The 21,492-nt window shown below is 43.3% G+C and overlaps 1 protein-coding gene across 1 annotated transcript in view; it reads right to left on the bottom strand.

The window, feature by feature from the left end:
* Positions 1-5,358: 5,358 nt before the first annotated feature.
* LOC138969528 (uncharacterized) overlaps positions 5,359-21,492 on the bottom strand; it is a 47,957-nt gene continuing 31,823 nt past the window's right edge. The window contains exons 3-4 of the mRNA XM_070342353.1: positions 6,741-6,924; positions 5,359-6,272 (exon numbers count right to left, since the gene is read on the bottom strand). Coding sequence (XP_070198454.1) covers positions 5,942-6,272; positions 6,741-6,924 — 515 coding nt within the window. The 3' untranslated portion in view covers positions 5,359-5,941. The remainder of the gene's footprint in view (positions 6,273-6,740; positions 6,925-21,492) is intronic.

Below are 21,492 nucleotides of genomic sequence, written 5' to 3' on the forward strand. Positions count from 1 at the left end.
AAAAAAAAGAAAGAAATTTTTTAAAAATTAACAGTCGCGCTACCCCATAAGTCAACGGATTTCGTTTTTGTCCCTTGACTTTGGAGATGACAAGAAAATATCGGGCGCAAAAACGTGATTTGTAAAAAATTTTACAAATCACGGGGCGCGCCTCGTGATTTGTAATTTTTTTTTACATTTTTACAAATCACGGGTTAACAACACTATACACAACCATCAGTGTGTATAGGAAACAGGTACTTAACGCCTTCGTCCGTACGGGTTACACACTGTGTATAGCCAAGCGGTACCTAATGTGGATTTCGTACGTACAGAAGTCACACAGATCCGTCTGCGTATGAACGGTACCTAAGGTGCTCCTCGTCCGTATGTGTGTGTGTGTAGAGCGATTCAGACTAAACTACTGGACCGATCTTTATGAAATTTGACATGAGAGTTCCTGGGTATGAAATCCCCGAACGTTTTTTTCATTTTTTTGATAAATGTCTTTGATGACGTCATATCCGGCTTTTCGTGAAAGTTGAGGCGGCACTGTCACGCCCTCATTTTTCAACCAAATTGGTTGAAATTTTGGTCAAGTAATCTTCGACGAAGCCCGGACTTCGGTATTGCATTTCAGCTTGGTGCCTTAAAAATTAATTAATGACTTTGGTCATTAAAAATCTGAAAATTGTAAAAAAAAATAAAAATTTATAAAACGATCCAAATTTACGTTTATCTTATTCTCCATCATTTGCTGATTCCAAAAACATATAAATATGTTATATGCGGATTAAAAACAAGCTCTGAAAATTAAATATATAAAAATTATTATCAACATTAAATTGTCCAAATCAATTTAAAAACACTTTCATCTTATTCCTTGTCGGTTCTTGATTCCAAAAACATATAGATATGATATGTTTGGATTAAAAACACGCTCAGAAAGTTAAAACAAAGAGAGGTACAGAAAAGCGTGCTATCCTTCTTAGCGCAACTACTACCCCGCTCTTCTTGTCAATTTCACTGCCTTTGGCTGCCATGAGCGGTGGACTGACGATGCTACGAGTATACGGTCTTGCTGAAAAATGGCAGCTACTTGACTAGATATTGTATTTTCGCCTTACGCGACTTGTTATTCATTCGTTCTTTGCCTTTAGCCGAGGAAAGAAGGCTTGCGTTCCAAGCGAATCCGTTCTTCGTTGAACGTAGGGTTTGCTTACGTCAAGCAAACGCCGGAAACCTGTTATCAACGGCAGGGGAAACCTGTTATCAACGGTATGGCTACTTCAATGCAACCAGGATGTGTTATGTAATAATTAAATAATGTATTGTGTGGGTTACAGTTAAATTATTCTCAGGCTTAGATTTGTTTATTGGGTTATGAAAACCGGTCAGTCCAAGATGGCGGAATGTACAGTGTGCACGTGCGTGTTTGTAACTTTTGTACTTGAACGGTATGAAGTTGTGAGTTCGTTTTGGAAAATGGTTTGGTATATATATTATTGGATGAACATGTTTTGGTTGAAAGGAGAGTTACCTAGATTGGTTGACAGTTTTGTTTACAGAATGAATTTGGTATTTTTCGTTGGACTTCATACTTAGCAGAATTAAATGTATAAGTCGGTTGGTATGTGTGTTCGAGATGCATGAGAGTGAGAGTAAAGAGTTATGTCCATTTAATCCTGCACTTAGTTGTTAATTATAAGGACGAGTGGGCGATGTTACTATTACTGTGAACTAAGTCTGGCGTTCACCATTCCATTCACCATGCGGGAGCTTTAAAATGGCCTACTACTGAAGAGATGTCTGCCTGCTCCACTTTTGACGACGGCACTGCTCGCCTGGCAAGGACTTGACGTCACCGATGGCTCCTGTCGCTTCGCACTACGGCCTCGTTAACCCAAGTTCATGGACGATTACGGATACACCTGCCGGTAACATTATAGTCCTCTTGCCAATCATGTGAACCCGGAAGTGTTGAGTACACCAAAAGGTTTTTGCAGAAATGTACTGTATGGGTCCCCAGCAGTCAGAAACTGCCGGATGCTAACTTGCACGTCTTGAGCATTTTGCATAATTAGCCTAATTAGCATAAATTAGCATAATTCTTGAAAAGTCAATATCTCAGCAGCCCCTTGGCCGATTTCGACGATTTTTGAGTCGGTGTTGGGATTATTGATGACTCTGAATCAATTTATGATACTTCCAAATTCAAGATGGCCGCCACTTCCGGTTTAAACCGGAAATGGCCATATTCCACCTCCTAGTAGGCCTTTATTGGAAAAAAAATGAACTCGGTTAACTGCATATTGTTTTGAAACATTGTTCAAACGATATACAGAATATACTATATCTCTTAAAACATAGACTACTAGACTCCAAATTAATTCATGGTATGATTTGGTATTGGAAGAAAGGAGTGCATGAACCATTCCAAGCGAGATTAACATGACTGGCTAAATCACATCATCAAGATAGTCAGCTGCATCCTCATCTGTTGTATCTCCTTCTTCTCCTTCAGCAAACTCTGCATCGATGTCTTCGTCCATTTCTTGCTGTGCTTGTGGTGTGAGCGGGTTACAACATGTACCTTCACATCCTCCGCAGACGCAATAGCTGGTACAGGTCAGGCCTTCGGCTGCACAGCTGCATTTCACTGTTGTACACGGCGTTTCAGCTTTGCAGCCACAGCTGATAACATCCATCAGGGCAGGAGGAGCAACAGGGCTTGTGTCCAGGACTGGCATCACAACTTCCTCGCCTTCCTTTGCATCTCTGTTCAGAATGTTCCATCCGAAATTGGTGATCTCTACTGCTGGTGGGTGAGGACAGTCTGCTGCTTTCCAAAGTAGAACCTGTAGATGTGCTCGTTGTCCATGGAGGTGAGCATTGCGCTCTGTAGGAGGCAGTGTCTTCGGCGCTGGGGGCGTTTTGCGTTTTCTGTAGATGTCATATCTGGCGACGTTCACAGATGCCGACTTCTTCTGATTGTAGAGAGCCAGGAAGAAAGCCCTCACTGCCTCTTGTATCTGCAAGTCAGTGGCTCCCTCCTCTCCGATGAAGTGAAGCAGGTCACCAGGTACCACACCCATGGCCTTGAGCGCAGATACCTTACCTTTCCCTACAGAGTAAGAGGTAGTGTCACAACCTGAGAGAGCGTGTACGGCCAGGATGGAACGACACTGGTCACCCAGCTTATGTACGGTTGAATTGATATCCAGAACAGTTCCATTCCATTTCTCCATCTGCAGGCGGCAAGTAATGCCAGCCTTCCAGCACCAGAAGACTAAGAGCACAAACACATCAGTGTCGATCATCACAGAGAATACGGATGGTTGCAGCACCTCGTCTGGCTGCATCTAACATGTACGAGATGAGAGAGACGTCAGCTTCATCATGAGTGACGATACTGTCTGCTCTGCCGACCATCTCAATGTGATCTCCAATGCTGTGAGTGCACAGGAGCTCTCCCAGCATTTTCTTGTTTGCTTTGTTCTTCATGACTTTGTCTCGGCTAGGTGGATGAGTTGTTAGTGAGAGATGATACTTTGTAGAGGTCTCTGCAGCTCTCCTCTGTCTCTCGTGGTCTTTGGCAGATATTTGATTGTACTGGTCAAAGATGACGTAAGTTTCAGTGATGTGCTGATGAAGCCGGCGTCCCATACTGGCTGCGAGGTCAGCACGTGGTAGATGAGCTGCGAGGCATCAACAAGTATGACATCTGGTGCTGGAGGATTGGGGTCAAGGATTCCAAGGCGCTGAACAAACACAGACTTGTTGCCTTTTCTGAGGAAATCATACTCATCAATGATGGAAGCAGGGACTGGACCAAGCTCATAGTTGAAGAGAGTGGATAGCTCGATATGTCTTTTGCTCCCCACCACGAGCAGGCGAGCGAATATAGCCTGCAGGTCACGTACGGTCTTTCCATTGACCTTCACGCCTTTCGGCATGCACTTCATTGTCACCACCTTCTTTGAAATCACTTAGGTACTGATGAAGAGAACTTCGTGCTCATGTCTCTGCCAATCTCCAGTGCATCTTGCACATTCACCTTTTCATCTGCTATCTGGCCGTTTATGATATGGTTGAGGGTGGTCATCTCTGTGGTGAGTGGGTTGGAGTTTTCGTTCAACACTCTCAGAATATTGGCTCGGTCATCAGCGTCCAACTCTCGCCGTCGTTTGCCCTCTTCTTTGTGTGTTTTGTGTTTCTGTGTCTCATCTAGTCCTTCTGCATCATTGTACATCTCATCCATTGACTTGGAGAGAAGTGAGCAGATGCCAAAGGATTGGATCCATACGGCGACCTGCTCAGGGTTGGTAGAAATGCCTTTCATGCCACCTGCTCCCTTCCCTTGCTCGATGCATGTCTGCTCCCCGAACATATCTGCACTCACAGCAGCTGCACCATCTGAGTGGCGGCACACATGGCTCCCGACGAGGAGGTCATCTTTGGCAGTATCAGGAATGTGGATACTACTTTCATATATTAATTGATAATCATTCTGCAGTTCATAAATGAGTTAACGTTATTTCAATTATTGCCCACTTGGAGCTGAAATACAGCCACTTCCGGTTTAAACCGGAAATGGTTGCCATCTTGAATTTGGAAATATCAAAAATGGATTCTGAATCATCAATTAACCACAAAACCACTCCAAGATTGTCCAAATCGGCCAAGGGGCTGCTGAGATATTGACTTTTCAAGAATTATGCTAATTTATGCTAATTAGGCTAATTATGCAAATTGCTCAACATATGCAAGTTAGCATCCGGCAGTTTCTGACTCCTGGGGACCCATACAGTACATTTCTGCAAAAACCTCTTGGTGTACTCAACATTTCCGGGTTCACAAGAGGGATCAATAAGGCTGGCAAGAGGACTATTAGCCTTAGCCCGTCCTAACAGCTTAAAGTGCAGGAACCATAACGTCATTGTGAACTGAGCGAAAGTGAGAGGTGTGAAAGATGCTTTAAAAGGAAAATAATTATTCTTTGTTGTTATTGAGTTTAATACTGTTTGATCTTGTTGTTGTCGTTGTGGATGTTATCGTACGTAAGAAAAAGTTGTATGGTTAGCTAGTGAGTTGTGTATTTATGTTTGGTCTTTGTATATTTGATTTTTCGTAAGAAACGTCCTTAATCTACTGTTCGTGTCAACTTGTGTTTTGTAGTCGATAGAGTAAGATTGTTTTGAATCGTGGATGACAGACTGCGTGCGTGTTTAATTTGTGCCCCTCCCAGATCTACACAAAATAAAGCAAACAACTCAGGAGACAGAAAGAATTGCTTCAACAGTACAGCACGACAAACCGCGCAGGTTATGCAGTTCAATACTTTGTCTTTGTAATCGTTATAAAATGTTTTTCCAAAAAAAAAAAAAAGGAATTTTGTCTGGTTAAAGTTTTGGTCAATGTTTTATAGGTAGCCATACACCTTCGACCCGTTTGCTCCTGGTAACCCCAAAACCCAATTGCAGGCATACTAAATCCAATCACAATGTGACTATAGAAATCTCTCCTAGAGTAGAATTCTGTCTGGTCAACCATTCTAGGAAACCATTATCTGTTTCCCTTCTCTTTTATAAGCTTGTTCTTTGTGATAGGCCGCGATCTACAATTCAGTTCAAATTGTTGCTACTTGAGGACCGAGAGATCTCTGTCTTGTCTTCTCATGATCAAGAGTCCATAGGAAGCCCCACTACTCTGACTCATGTCAGTCTGTTTGCCCAGTAACCCTAAACCCCCATAGCAGGCTTCTTTGGATCCAAAGACAATGCGACGAGAGATCTCTCAGTCTTGTCTACTCATGATCAAGAGTCCGTTGGTAGCCCCACTACTCAGAATCATGTCAGCCTGTTCGCAGCCTGGCCTGGTAGCCCAATGACAATGCGACGAGAGATCTCACAGTCTTGTCTACTCATGATCAAGAGCCCATAAATAACCCTACGTTTCTGAATCATTTCAGCCTGTTTTCCCCTGGTAACCCTACACCTCTATAACAGGCGTCTTTGGATCCAAACACAATGTGTCTGGATATCTCTCCGAGAGTGGAGTTGAGTCTAGTCAGCTCTTGCAGTGTATAGTTAGTCCGAATATCTTTGCCTTCCACCATGGAGCGGTAGTAAAGATGCACGGCGTGGTTCTCCCTCCAGTCATAGTGCCCCTCCCAGATCTCTCGTACCCCGGGTAGATCCGGCTTGATGAAGGCGTACCCGGCGTTGTGGATCGTCTTGGGGTAGATCTTGGCCAGCGCCAGAGGGAGGAAGGTGGAGTGAATTCCCCATTGTCTGAAATGACGACAGGTAAATACAGGGAAAGGTGTGTGTGTGCAGGGGAGGATCACATCATTTTTAAGGAGGGTGGGTGTGTGCTTGTGGGTGTGTGCGGGTGGGTGTGTGCGGGTGGGTGTGTGCGGGTGGGTGTGTGCGGGTGGGTGTGTGCGGGTGTGTGTGTGCGGGTGGGTGTGTGTGTGCGGGTGGGTGTGTGTGTGTGTGCGGGTGTGTGTGTGTGCGGGTGTGTGTGTGCGGGTGTGTGTGTGTGCGGGTGTGTGTGTGTACGGGTGTGTGTGTGCGGGTGTGTGTGAGTGTGTGTACAAAGATTTCCTCATTTGCTGTGGTTCCAAACGAGAGATAGAGAGACACACACACACACACACACACACACACACACACACACACACACACACACACACACACACACACACACACATCCCCCAACACACACACACACCTGAGAACAAGAAAAGTAGAGCTTACCTGGGGTTGTAAGAGCGGTAGTTCCTGTACCAGACGTCGATGAACTTGGCGTTGGGCACGGAGATGAGCAAGGAGTTGGCGAGGTTGTGCTTGTTCTCGTGGCCCATGACGAACTCGTAGTCTCGGAACTCGTCCAGACTTCTCAGCACGACCTGGTCGCCATCCAGGTAGATCCCCCCGTACTCTGGCAACAGGGAGCAACACACAGGTACTCACTACTCACTAGTAAAGATAGATCCCCCGTACTCTGGCAACAGGGAGCAACACACAGGTACTCACTACTCACTAGTAAAGATAGATCCCCCCGTACTCTGGCAACAGGGAGCAACACACAGGTACTCACTACTCACTAGTAAAGATAGATCCCCCGTACTCTGGCAACAGGGAGCAACACACAGGTACTCACTACTCACTAGTAAAGATAGATCCCCCGTACTCTGGCAACAGGGAGCAACACACAGGTACTCACTACTCACCAGTACAGATTGGTTCGTTGGTTATTGCGTTACTGTATTACATTTAATCAAAGTTGTCCCAATTTGTCCTTTAACACACACACACACACACACACATACACACACACATCAGGGCCGGACCCAGGGGGGGTTCCAGGGGTTCCGGAACCCCACCCCTGGAAAAAGCATGTACCTTGCTTTGAGTGTGTGTTTTTTTTTACTAGTTTTAGCACCAAAACAATGCTGCTCTTAACCCTCAAAACAAGGCCCAGAATGCACCAGATTGCACAGATTTTAACCGTTTTTCAAAAATTTTCCGGGGGAGCATGCCCCCGGACCCCCCTAGTTCGCGCGCCTGCTTTGCAGGCGCGCGCTTGTGACTTCGCCACTTCGCTGATTTGCCCCCCCCCCAAAAAGGAGGAACCCCCCCCCCCTTAACTCATTTGGTCCGGCCCTGCACACACACGCACAACCACACTCACACACATACACACACGCACACACACGCACACACACACACCCTACCACAGTTAGTCTTCATCCTTATGTACCCCTGTTCGCAAGTTAAATTTGGATTATTTGCTAGAGAACGTATATAATTTGGAGCAAATGGCGGCCACAATTAATATTTTGCTGATATATCTACTTCAGCTAGCACATAATCAAAGCCAAATAGTTTAACACGGGTACATAAGGATGTAAACCAACTGTTGCGGTGATACCCTCCTCGCTGCCAAGTTCCAGTTAGTCACAGTATGTACCTACATCGGAAAAAACCCGAATTACTTAATTCTTTAGCGACTAATTAGTGTTTGATCCAGTTATACACAGTATGCCTTATATCAAAGGAAAGTACAGAGTCTTAAAAACACAACCGTATCAACATCAAGAGTACTGGTCAAGAAACGAAGACGCACGATGCAAATGAAAACTGTGTCTTTCGTACGTATTAGTTGACTTAACCTCTAACTTAATTAAGCTGTTGGTAATTCGCTCCTTGTCATCAAAACAGGATCTCTCCTTGGTAGCAATACAGGATCTCTCCTTGGCAGCTATACAGGATCTCTCCTTGGCAACAATAGAGGATCTCTCCTTGGCAGCAATAGAGGATCGCTCCTTGTCATCAATACAGGATCTCTCCTTGGTAGCAATACAGGATCTCTCCTTGGCAGCAATACAGGATCTCTCCTTGGCAACAATACAGGATCTCTCCTTGGTAGCAATACAGGATCTTTCCTTGGTACAGCAATACAGGATCTCTCCTTGGCAGCAATACAGGATCTCGCCTTGGTAGCAATACATGATCTCTACTTGGTAGCAATACAGGATCTCTACTTGGCAGCAATACAGGATCTCTCCTTGGTAACAATACAGGATCTCACCTTGGCAGCAATACAGGATCTTTCCTTGGTGTAGCAATACAGGATCTCTCCTTGGCAGCAATACAGGATCTCGCCTTGGTAGCAATACATGATCTTTACTTGGAAGCAATACAGGATCTCTCCTTGGCAGCAATACAGGATCTCTCCTTGGCAACAATACAGGATATCACCTTGGCAGCAATACAGGATCTCTCCTTGGTAGCAATACAGGATCTCTACTTGGTAGCAATACAGGATCTCCACTTGGTAGCAATCCAGGATCTCTCCTTGGCAGCAATACAGGATCTCTCCTTGGTAGCAATACAGGATCTCACCTTGGCAGCAATACAGGATCTCTCCTTGGTAGCAATATAGGATCTCTACTTGGTAGCAATACAGGATCTCTATTTGGTAGCAATACAGGATCTCTACTTGGTAGCAATACAGGATCACACCTTGACAGCAATACAGGATCTCTCCTTGGCAATAATACAGGATCTCTACTTGGCAGCAATACAAGATCTCTACTTGGTAACAATACTGGATCTCTACTTGGCAGCAAGACATGATCTCTACTTGGCAGCAATACAGAATCTCTCCTTGGTAGCAATGGTAGCAATACAGGATCTCTCCTTGGCAGCAATACGTGATCTCTATTTGGCAGCAATACAGGATCTCTACTTTGCAGCAATACAGGATCACTACTTGGTAGCAATACAGGATCACACCTTGGTAGCAATACAGGATCACTACTTGGTAGCAATACAGGATCTCTCCTTGGCAGCAATACAGGATCACTACTTGGTAGCAATACAGGATCACACCTTGGTAGCAATACAGGATCACTACTTGGTAGCAATACAGGATCCCTCATTCTCATGAAACGTGCAATTACCTGTCATGCAGGCGTGTGTTTATGAGGTCATGCAGGCGTGTGTTTATGAGGTCATGCAGGCGTGTGTTTATGAGGTCATGCAGGCGTGTGTTTATGAGGTCATGCAGGCGTGTGTTTATGAGGTCATGCAGGCGTGTGTTTATGAGGTCAGGCCGGCGTTCTGAGATGTGTTCACAATCTGTTTCCTAAAGATGTGCCTGCAGCATCAGTAACCATGCCAGTGTTTTTAAGACGTTTGCCTGAGACATCACTTGGATTCTATTGTCCGATGAGGTATCTCTGTTTTAGGAGATTTGGGCGAGACATCACAACGATGGGCTAAAGCCAGAACCAATTACCTCAAAATAACTGGTTTTGCAATTTTATAGTCATTAGACTTATGGTAATATGATTCTCACTTCCTGTGAAGGATTCTTGAAAATCTTGAATGATTGTGTATTTATAAGTCATAATTTGTTCTGGCTCCAAGCATTTCTCCTGGTCATCTTGGAAGCAGAACCCTCTAACTCCATCCAGGTTGGAAGCAGAACGTGCTAAGTTCAGTTTAGCCTGTTCTGCTACTGAGGCCTGTGGGGAAAGGGGAGTGTTTCACTGCGAGCCAGAAGCAGCCATCGTAACCTGACCTCTGCTGTGTCACAGTCAGTTTCCCTGCCCTCAGCACAACCAGACTAGGTCACTATAGCGGTGGGTGTATCTGGTTTTCACCCTCTCTGTGTGGTGTAGGATTTCCTCCAGCACACAGAAGGGTGTTACAAGCAGTGGCGGAGTCTGCTGTCGGCAGAAAAAGACATTTGTGTGGGAGTGTGGAAAGAAAAACAGGTCAACGACACCTGTCAGTATCCGAATTTCAGACTCCGGATGTACCGTTATCAGCATAGCTTGTTATGACAGGTGTCATGTTGATACAATGTTTCCATTTTCTCATGGAAACAAATTGATGAGGCTTGGTGTCGCAAGGTCGTGTCAACGAAACGTCAAAATGACGCGAATTTATTCCACAGAAAACGTCTGCGCACGGACCTACATTCTACTGGATGGCTGTCTCAGGATCTAGGTCACTTTAGTGGGAATATCGGTCAACTTCGAAACCTGGGGACCAGCCACTTCCGGTTCCCTTTTCAGAGTAATGAGATTGCTGGGGCCGTAGAATTTTTCATCCAGTTTTGTACTTTTTTTCCAAAATTGATATTAGTCGGAAGAAACAAGCACACGTGTGGTACGTGGGGGGTATTTCCCGGCGAGTTTTCAGTGTTGTTGTTGTTGTTGCGAAGCGAAGCGGCTTCCCAGTGCGGAAGGCAGGCAGTGTGTGCATCAAACAGTGTTGTTGTGATGGATGGATGAGTGAGTGATGAGGGTGAATGAGTTAGTTAAACTGTGACTGAATATCTATTGATTGATTGATATTAAAGTGAACATTAGGGGGGGGGGGGCGGTGGTTAGAAATGCACCATTGTGCACTCGTCTTGATGTAAGGAACACTAGTACTGCAGTCTCCAACAGCTTCAAAGTGGGTTAGACAGGCTCTTGATAAAGACTGAGGCAAAATGTGCCAAATCACACATTGTCTTGTAAGAAGGAAAAATCTTCATTTGTCACCTTTCTGCACTTTTTTGACTTTGAGTGCATAGCCACAATGGTCACAGACAAGATGCATCAAACAGATTTCAAAAATACCCCAAACTGAACTTGTTATGACTATTTGTAACCCCTCTCACCTTTTTGACTTGGCCGTACCCAAGCCAAAAGGCTAAAAAAAATCATAACTAATTCCATGTTGACTTTTTGGTGGGGTGGACCTATTGTTCCAGACTCGCCTTGATTAGAGCAACACTAGTGCAGTGTCCAACAGCTTTTAAAATTTGTTTTGACCTCTTGACAATGTACATGTCAACAATCCCTGACTATCCCTGACTGTGATGTAGTAAGAAAAAATCTTCATTTCTCCCCTTTCTCCACTTTTTTGTGTGTCAGTGCATAGCCACAATGGTCACAGAAAAGATGCATCAAACAGATTTGAAAAAGACCCAAAACTGAATTTGTTATGAATATTTCTCACCTTTTTTGGACTTAAAAAAATTGGCCCAACAAACACAGCAAAAATCTTCATTTTTCCCCTTTCTTCATCATTTTGTCAGATCGAATTCATCCTCGTCCTGTGAGGGGAAAAAACCCGTCTATGAAATATTCATAGTTGTTATACGAATTGAAAACAAAAAGGCTATTAATGAGAACACAAACAAGCCAAAGTTTGCAAACTACTAGCTTAGTAGACTAGGAGTAGGAAAGTCTGCAAGTGTACTGTTGCACAACTTACAGTCGACAAAGCGAGTATTTACGGCGACAGGGAGAACAAAAAACGTAAGCAAGAAGATTTTCAATATTATAAAATCAACAGTTCATAAGTTATACGCGGAAAACATAGTAATAGCTTTCATTTTACCCGAAGAATGTCGTCGACGTTGAAGTTTTTGCAGACGACATTGCTGGTGGAATTGAGACCGGATGTGATCGATCCCCAGCAGTTGGTTTGACCTCATTTCTCTCACTGCCTGACAAGGCGAGAGAGAGAGCGCGCACTGAGACAGCCATCCAGTAGAATGTAGGTCCGTGGTCTGCGTGTCAATGTCATTGATAAACATTGATTATTTTAGTCATTGTTTGCCTTTGACTGGTTGGTGAGAACATTGTAGTCAGCTCATGATGTAATACTGGTTTGAAAGATATCTAGCACGATCACTGTTCCCACAGGGAGGATGGGGGTAATGTAAGGGGGGGGGGGGGAGGTCCTAAAACTGACAAAAGGTTGGTCCACTTTCTGAAAACTCAAAGAACAGCATTCTACTGCACAGTCTGTTTTGCTGTTGCTCGAGTCAGGACACAGATTCAAGTGAGTATCATCATGTATTTTTGTTCCCCCCATTTGAACAAGTCATTAAAGCTTAATTTCTGATTCGTATTCATAAGGGAAACTTTTCTGATTCAGTCTAAATTCTGTAATCTGCATACTGATCCCTAACTTCTTTTTTTTTGTTTATAGTTTTGTTTTAAATAAAAGCACAGGCTGGTAAAAGCGTATTTGTCAAGATTCGTGTGTGTGTGTGTGTGTGTGTGTGTTCATGAATGTTGTAGTGTTTTCAGCTCTTTAGTTTTCGATAAAAATGAAATCAATAACCTCAGTGAATGTTCAGGGCAAATAATGACAATTTTTGTCTGCTTGTAACCTATGGATGGATGAATGGATGTTATTACAGCGCTATTTCCACACTTTTTGTGAGTTTGACTCCAATATATTTCTTAAATCACAGGTTTTTACGATGTCGAATGAGAATGACTGGCCAGATGAGGACTTGATTCAGCAAATGATTCTTGAAACCCAAAAAACATCGCCTCCCTGTACAAAGTCTGGTAAGTATCAAACCACACACACACACACACACACACACACACACACACACACACACACACACACACACACACACTTATTTTCTAACTTAGTCACTTTCTTACTTCCTTGTTTACAAAACGCGCCTGGATACTTTTAGCATATTCAGTGTAATCAGGTATTTATGTTTTAATTTTGTGTGTGTGAATAAAAACTCGAAAACTGTTTACAGTTTAAATGCAGCAGCGATGGTACGAAGGCAATTAACTTTTTTTTATCAGTGAATGATTGTATATCAAGTAGTAAAATTTGCCAAGGAGAAGAATTAATAGTCTTTATATCTTGTGCAGATGCTGTTCAGCAGGAGGTGAATATGGCCGTCCAGGCAAGCAAAAAGCACCAAGCATTTCAGGAGACTGTCCTCCGGGTTCATGGGATGAGGCTGCAGAATCTCCTTTCTGCAAATGGCTTAACGAGAATTAAAGTTCCAGGAAATGGAAATTGCTTCTTCGAAGCATCGTGCTTCCATCTTGAAAAAGTAACCCGTCCCAATGATTTGAGAGAACGAGTCTGTGATCACATCATGGACAATGTAGAGCACCACTCCAGCTTTTCCTGCAGTGGATTCCCACTATTGCCGCAAAGACACAAACAGAAAGTGTTTAGACAGTAGCCTCTCTATTACAAAGATGTATGAGATGTACGCGTAGACATGCTCGGAAAAGAAGGAAGAGCCAGTTAAACTAAACAAGATATTTACAGACGGACATTCACGGAATACAATTTTTCATTCCATCGACCCAAAAAGGATCAGTGCAACTTGTGTAGTAGCTATAGAGATAGGAAAACAAATGGAGCTGTTTGTGAAGAGGAGGACAAGGCGTACACAGAACATAGAAATAAGATGACAGCAGCACGGACAGAGAAAGACACAGACACACAGAAAGCTCGACATGACCCAAGCATTCATGCAGCTACGTTTGATCTTGAAGCAGTACTCCCTACCCCATGTTCCCTCGTAAGTCAAACATTCTTCAAGAGAAAACTTGGTGTTTATAACTTATCATTTTTCAGTCTTGGTGACAGCAGGGCAACATGCTTCCTGTGGAATGTAACATAAGGTAGGAAAGGTGCGTGTGAGATTGCCACTTATCTTTTCATGTATCTGCGATCCCTTCCCAGGCTGGTCAAGCACGTTATTTCTTTTTATTCTGACTGCTGTGGTGGACCAAATCGGAACCAATACGTGCCTGCTAACATCAGGTGGCTGCGGTACTTAAAAACGGATCCGGAAGTGTTGCGCTGTAAGTACGACTTTGCTGGGTACTTTGAAACGGTTAAAGTCACAGGCACAGGCAGTCGCCGAGGACGTTCTCCAGGTTTTGTGCACTTGACCAACCTCTATGTTGACAAACTTCCAATCTCAGAAGCAAAAAAGTGAGATCTGCTGGAGTTGTGCCGGCTTGGGGTCATACCCCAGCAGTTCCACAGCTATTACGCAGGACTGACCAGCAATACAAGCGCCCCAGATAGGCTGCTGGTACCCGACGCCGAAGAAGATGAAGATGATGAATACAAAGATTAGAGAAGAACTGGAAGTGTAGGTTTTTGTGGCTGGTTTTTTGTTTTGTGTCGAATAGATAAAAACAAATTTACTGAGAAAGTTGTGGAACTGATACGTGGTCATCGAAGTTCTATTGACAAAACTGATGGTGACGTAGAGCTTGGTTTTCTGCTGAAACTGTGATCTAAAATACAGGGATGTGCTTTAAGGTCTGACTTTGATTTTGACCTTTGTGCACAACACCGTTCTGTGAAGAAAAAAGTACATCACAAGGTAAGAATGCCAATTTGTTTTTATTGATAATGAACACGCAGAGTATCATGAAATCAGAATCTAGAACTCGTGATTTTATTTTACTGGTGTGATTGGTTTTAATGCGCCAAGCTTGATCCTCAGTGAAGCTTTTCTTGTTTGCTTGCTTGTTTCTTTGCTGCTTTGTTCGTTTTGTGTGTGGTCAGTTTGTCGTTGTTGCTGGGTTTGTAGTTTTTGTGCGTAATGCAAAACAATATGAGCTGATACAAAATAAGATTTACCATTGAGTTCTTAGGAAAACAACCAAAATACAATTTATTTTTGGAATGTTAACAAAGAATGTGGTTCTTTGCTATGCGAAAATACCTGCAATTTAATTGTGTGTAAAAGGTGTGCGTTCATTAGGCCATACATTAGACGAATACATAATTCTTTAATGATGGTTTAGTGTGTGACTTGAAATATGTGTGTTTATTGCGGCAATAAACATTAACACAATTTAAAGTAGTGTTGCAGTATAAGCTTTTGCTTGGAAGCAGAACATGCTATGTGTGAGGAGGCTGCTTCTGACTGCTGTGGCACAGGCCACAGTGAGGTCTGTGTGGAAGTCAGAAGCAGCTATGGTGCGCTGGGCTTTTCTAGCTCCAGGACTGAGAAAAAAGAAGGAGCGTATTCTGGAAGCATAACAAATTATACGTTATTTTCATATGATAGAGTGGTTTAATTAAATTTATTTCAACTGTACATGACCAGTTCTTCCTCTATGTCTATTGCTTAAAATATGAAGGTTGTAATCTTGTGTTTACTATTTTTTTTGAGGGGTTGAAAACTTCAAGTGGCCATTTCTCAAAATGGCTGAAAACCAGTTAAATGGTTCTGGTTTTAACCCATCGACAAGTGCCTTTGTGTTGTTGAGACTCGTGTGAAACGTGACAGGGACTGTCTAACAAGACCACGCCTCTTTGAGTAGGAGAGTTTAGTGAGAAAGCGCTCCTGTCTTCTGGTGTCTTTCCGCTTCTGTGCTCCTGGGATCTGGGAGGAACATTGCCGGGGCTCTCTGGCAGAAGTGTGTCCCTATTTACAAAAGATGTAGGTGAACCATCACTTGATTTCTCTGACCTCAATCGGTCTTTGGGTTCAGGGGGTCTGGGAGAGACATTGCCGGGGCTCTCTGGCATAATTGCGTCTCTATTGACAAAAGATGAAGGTGAACCATCACTTGATTTCTCTGACCTCAATCGTTCTTTGGCTTCAGGGGATGTGGTGGAAGTATCGCTGGTGGAATCTGGTTTAGGAGAAGATTTGCTTGAGCTGTCACTAGCAGTATGTGATGGACTAATAAGGCTTTTGTGTAGAAGAGATCTGCCCGAGACGACAGATGTGTTCTCCGACGAATGGAATCTACTCAATCCGGTTAATGGAGAGTCGTTTGACGAACCTGAAGATATGGGCGGCGGGGGTGAAAGGCTAGCTGCTTTCTCTTCAAGAATTGTGTCTGTGTGTTGTCCGATGAAATCGACGTCTTCTACGGTAGCTCCTTTTCCAGGTGTCCTTGTGTCGTGCGAATGCATCCGCAAGCCAGCCGCAACATTTGCCTGACAACAAGAGCCTTTATTCGCATGTCTTGCGCCAAGATCTCCTACAACTGTTGGTTCATCATTGACATCGACGGAACAAAGCCCGCTCCAATGGGGATCAACGAGGGACACCTCATCGTGAAGATCTGGTGTAGTTGTCGCTGGCATTAATGAGTGTGAATGTTCTGAAAGACCCGACCCTGAAAATGTGCCTGATGACAGCTCTTGCTCGGCCAGCGTCCTCAGCCACCTACAGCACACGACGTGACCGAGCGCCTTGCGAAACGTCGTGTCGAAGCCAGCGTACGTAAACACGTTCACTCCAGAGTGGGCCGCAGCGAGCAGCAGGCAAGAAGCTCTGACGGTGTTGGTTCCGTACGGCTGGCCGCTCTTAACAAAGACAAAGTCTGCGACGAAGAAAGGAAGCCAGCACGCACAAAACATGCCCACTACCAGAGTAAGCATCTTCAAGGTCTTCATCGTTTCTCGAATCCTCTTCAGGTGGAAGTGCTTGAAGTGATGCCTCTTCATCACAATGTTGCCAAAAATGTACATGGGAGATTCCTTTCCGTCCTGGTCTGACACCTTTTTGATAGATTCATGGCTTAGTAGGATGCGCTTCCGATGGTACAATGCTTTTCTTGCGATGGCCGAATACAACACGGCACTTGTGATAAGGCAGATGAGGAATAAACTACCAGATGCGTACAGCCTGGACTCAACGGGAACAACGAGGAAGATATCACACGTGTCCTGAAAGTGGTTGTAGAACAAAAGAACCGTGCCGTAAACAAAGGACACGAGCCACGTTGCTGTCACCGATACTGCAACCGTTTTAGCCGTCATGATGTTTTCGTACTGCATAGGTCTCATGATGAACAAGTACCGGTCGAAGGCAATAACACAGATGTGAAGTTGAGAAGAACATGTGCACCCCTTGGCGACTGCCAACACTGTAGTGCACGCTATTTTATTGTAACTGAACACATTTCCTTGTGGTGGATCTTCCCTTCGTAGAACTCCATATAAAATCGCCAGTATCCCCACGAAAGAATCTGCGCCAGCCACAGACACGATGTACATGCTAGATGGGAAGGACCGAGTTTGGCGAACCACTGCTATGGACAGGAAGATGAGAATGTTTGACACCAAGATCTCACACCCTGTCACAATAAACAATACACCTTCCATCGTGTTCTCCATTTTGAAGTCAGGCAGGTAATCCTTTCGTTCCAACAGAGCGAAGACTGTCATGACGTTCCGAACAGAGAATTGTGGAACATCAATGACGTCATTGCTTGCAATCCAATCCCGGCCAGAAGAAAATGGACTACTATCTGCCCCTCTTGGTCAACCAAGTGAACAAGTTCACATTAGACTTAGAGAGGTATAATAGGCACAACGTGTAGCCAAGACGGGTACCGGTGTATGGCTATGACGTCACACGTACACGTTCTGGAAACTTGGTTCAGATTCTCCACACCTGGAACTATACAACGCAAAGCAGACGATCTAAGCGCAGATAGTCACTTTTAAACAAAAGCCTGTCTAAGCTTTCTATTCGATACTTCTCACTGCTCTGTTTGGTGTAACACATACATACACTGGGCAAAACAAGTTAAGGATATTTTTTCAGGGGTATTCACGACTTTTTTGCTTGACCTTTCGGAGCTCATGGGGGCTGCCATTTTGTTTTCATCTCCGACATGTGTTCCGACGCGTGTTTCTTTCAGGCGAGATATTCTTTCGGCTAGCCGCTCGCGAAGCTAGGAGGCGAGATTGTCTATGAACATATATCTGAAACCGGTTTAAAACACCACTAGGCGGAAACCCCCAAATAATGACGGCCGCCTTTTTCGAAATAACATTTTCAGAGATTGTACACAAAAACAACGCCCGAACGGAAAGCTAGAATGTTGCTTTCGCTAGATTTCAAGTCACGCTTTTTACTTTTCCGAGGAAGCCAACCGCTGAGAGTGAAGAAACGCCGCTGTTCGACTTCGAAATCTCCAGTCGCAGACGACCTTCGCTGTGGCAGTACAGTCTATATGCAGGTGGAATGTTACTCATTTCGATCAGCTCGTTTTCGCATATGTTTGCATTCAGATCATTTAGAATGATTGGAATCAAAGCAGGAATGACTTCGGCATGCAAATGCATTGGTTTTGCCGAAATCAGTTATAAAGCAGAAAGCTAGATTCTTTCCTTTCAGTGAGGGTCACCATGGGGGGGGGGGGGGGGGGGGGGTCTGTGCACGTGCACGTTGAGGCCAAAAGTGCCATGCACGGTGATCCACGGTGCACGTTACGAAAAAGTTCCATGCACGGTGCACGCCTGACCTCTGTGCACGGTGCACGCTACGAGAATTTCCCCATTCCCAGGCACGTTACGTCCAAAAAGCCCATTCCCGGTGCACGTGGTAAAGCATCGCCCCCCTCTTCAGTTGGTTAGCGTGACTGTAGAATGTACCACTTGCTTGCTTTTGATTGTTTGTTCAGCTCATCGGCACGAAATTCATCATGCAAAATATCAATTTGTTGAATGATAACGGAATAAGTGAAGTTCAAACATTTATCTGCTTGCAAAAACAATCGCAAGGATAGAATGATCTATCTGCTTCATTGACAGACAGATTTTCATTGAATTTCAAAAGTATAATGACTCGGTTTGCAGACTCTCCGATTAGATCTATCTAGTGTTTGTGTTCTTAGATTAATTGGCCATGTAGGCTGTTTACGATCATTGTGTTGTTTTTTTTACAAACTGTTCACTCTGTTGGTGTTTCTTACATCATTTATTCAGAAGCTCTGCAAATTGTGGCAATTACATATGAAGATGTTCAACTTCTTATTGAAGAAATAGAATCAAAATTGTTTTATTCTGTAATTGATCATGTGATCAGAGAAACAGTTTCTTGAACAGCCTCTTAAACTGAAAAGCTACAAGTACAAGGTCAACAACATAAACAGGTGACTGGAGTCTCAGGCATTGATTTGTTTTAAATATGCACAGCAATGTTTACTGGTAATTATGAGAATAGGAAATTAAAAAAAAGTTATAACAGCTTTTTATTTTTGGAGTTGTTTTGAAGTGTTTTTATCTTCAGGTGTAATTGGGTATGTGGGAGGGGGTGGTTTCGGTGGTTCTGATGGTGATGATGTATGGGAGTTTTTTGTCCTAAGGTTTCATTAGTTTATTTAGGGGGAGGGGGGGGAGGAGGGGATTTAAAGTGTTTTATTCCCCCCTCTGCTTCTTTACCTCTGTAAACTTGTAGGGGTAGTTATTTTTCGATAATGACCCAGCAACCAAACAAATAACGACCCAGCAACAGCCTGAATCCTCGATAGTGCAATGGGTTGAGAGGTTGTTCTGTTTCGGTACTACTTTTTGCGACTGAAAAGTTCCGAACGCTCTAATGTACGAAGTATACATCTCTGGAGCAAACAATACAAACATACCGCATTTAAATTAACAACTATACAGGCCTGAACACATGAATCTCCATATAAAATCCATGAGTTCGGTTGTTTTCTGAATCTAGATCTGCCGTGCTCAAACCGTTCATCACAAGCAATTTCCCAAGGCAAGTAACTCATACTTTGTCTAGCGACAAGAGTAGTTCCCCTTCTTTTCACTCAGTTCCTTCGACAACAGACTGCAATCCGACGGTCAGTTTTCAACAATATTTCATTTAATAAACAGATCACACGCAACCAAATGCACACATCTCATCAATTTAAACAACATAAAGCGGTTTCATACACTATTTTCCCCAGAAAACTGAACTTCATACAGTTTTTAACGTTGGAACACGGGTGCAAAAGTTCGTCTGCTAGTCCCATTTGACGAAAAAACATTATCCTAAGCGATACCAAAACATATACAGAACACACAATATCTGCCTTTGCCGCCACAGCAGAATAACAGCATATCTGTGTACTTGATTTTAGCCCAAAATAGGAAAACTGACAAGAAGTGTTAACAGAATGGAATGATTTGCACGGAACTATACAACCGCGCATTAATCGATCGCCTGCGCAGGTTGACTGGTTGAGAGAATAGGATTCGATCAAACTTTCGCAAAAAAACTCCTCTTTTCTTTGAAAAACTGAAGAAAGGAGGAATAAAGAGGTTACACACCTCGTCTCAGTGATTATACAAAATAATGGTCTCGGTTCGCGGTCATGAAAAAGCTCGCTAAAGCTCGCATTTTTCATGATCCGCTAACTTCGACCATTATTTTTAATAATCACTGAGACTCGGCATGTAACCTCTACCTCTTGGCTTCAAGAGAGGTGCTCAACCTGTTAAGATGGAAATGAAATACAATAATTCATGGCAAGGGTTATCACAAAACAGCAAAGATTTTGCATACCTTTATTACCAGTTTGAGGTTTTTTTAACCAAATACTAGTTTTCTAATTAGTTTTTGAAAGAAGCAAGATTGTTGGGCATGTGATATAATTCACGTGAGAATATTATGAGATGTTACCTTTTTTGTTTTCAAGATTAGCTCATTGAGTGTGACAGGAACATAATTGTGGAATGCTCATAATTTCTTGGCCAGTTAAAAAAAAAACTTGAAATGAAGTTAACCCAGGTTAGACATGAGCATGTCTTAATTGGGGCAAAGCATTTACCAGTAATTACAAAGAGATACTTACTTAGAAAAACTGAAGTCATTCATAGACAATAATGATGATTACAATCACAAACAGAGTAAGGGAAAACCATGTCATTTGGTCTGGATCAGCAGCTGTAATGGTCTACTTGTCAAACCTGTCTGAATGTGCTTCTTTATTTCTGTATAGCTAGTGTGAACGACGTTTAGGCATTTTCAGACTAATTATCGTATTGCTGTTGTTCGTTTGTGAGTTATATTTTGGTGTGACCTAAATTGTTCGGAATTTGGTGTGTATGTTCTAATTTGTAATTTGTTTCTCTATAACCCCAGAGGAACAGATTTCATATTAAAACCTTGAGATCTTGAAAATACTTGCATACTAAATGTTCGGTTTTTTTTATTGGGGATAGGCAAGCTCTTGAATTGTGCAAGCCTTGAGAAACTTTCCAGTCTGATATGCTAGAAAAAAGCGTGATCCTAACATGTCAATAAGATGAATACTTATACTTGATTAAATATATGCAGGAGCTACTTCGGCAGACCCATATGGCCAGTCTCACAATGCAGGGAAGGTGAGTTCATTGAGTTATGTTTTCCCCACCTTTTCTGTGTTTGATGTCAGCCGTGATTACCCAATGAGAA

This window comes from Littorina saxatilis, linkage group LG6 (assembly GCF_037325665.1).
Source record: "Littorina saxatilis isolate snail1 linkage group LG6, US_GU_Lsax_2.0, whole genome shotgun sequence".
Taxonomy (NCBI): Eukaryota; Metazoa; Mollusca; class Gastropoda; order Littorinimorpha; family Littorinidae; genus Littorina; species Littorina saxatilis.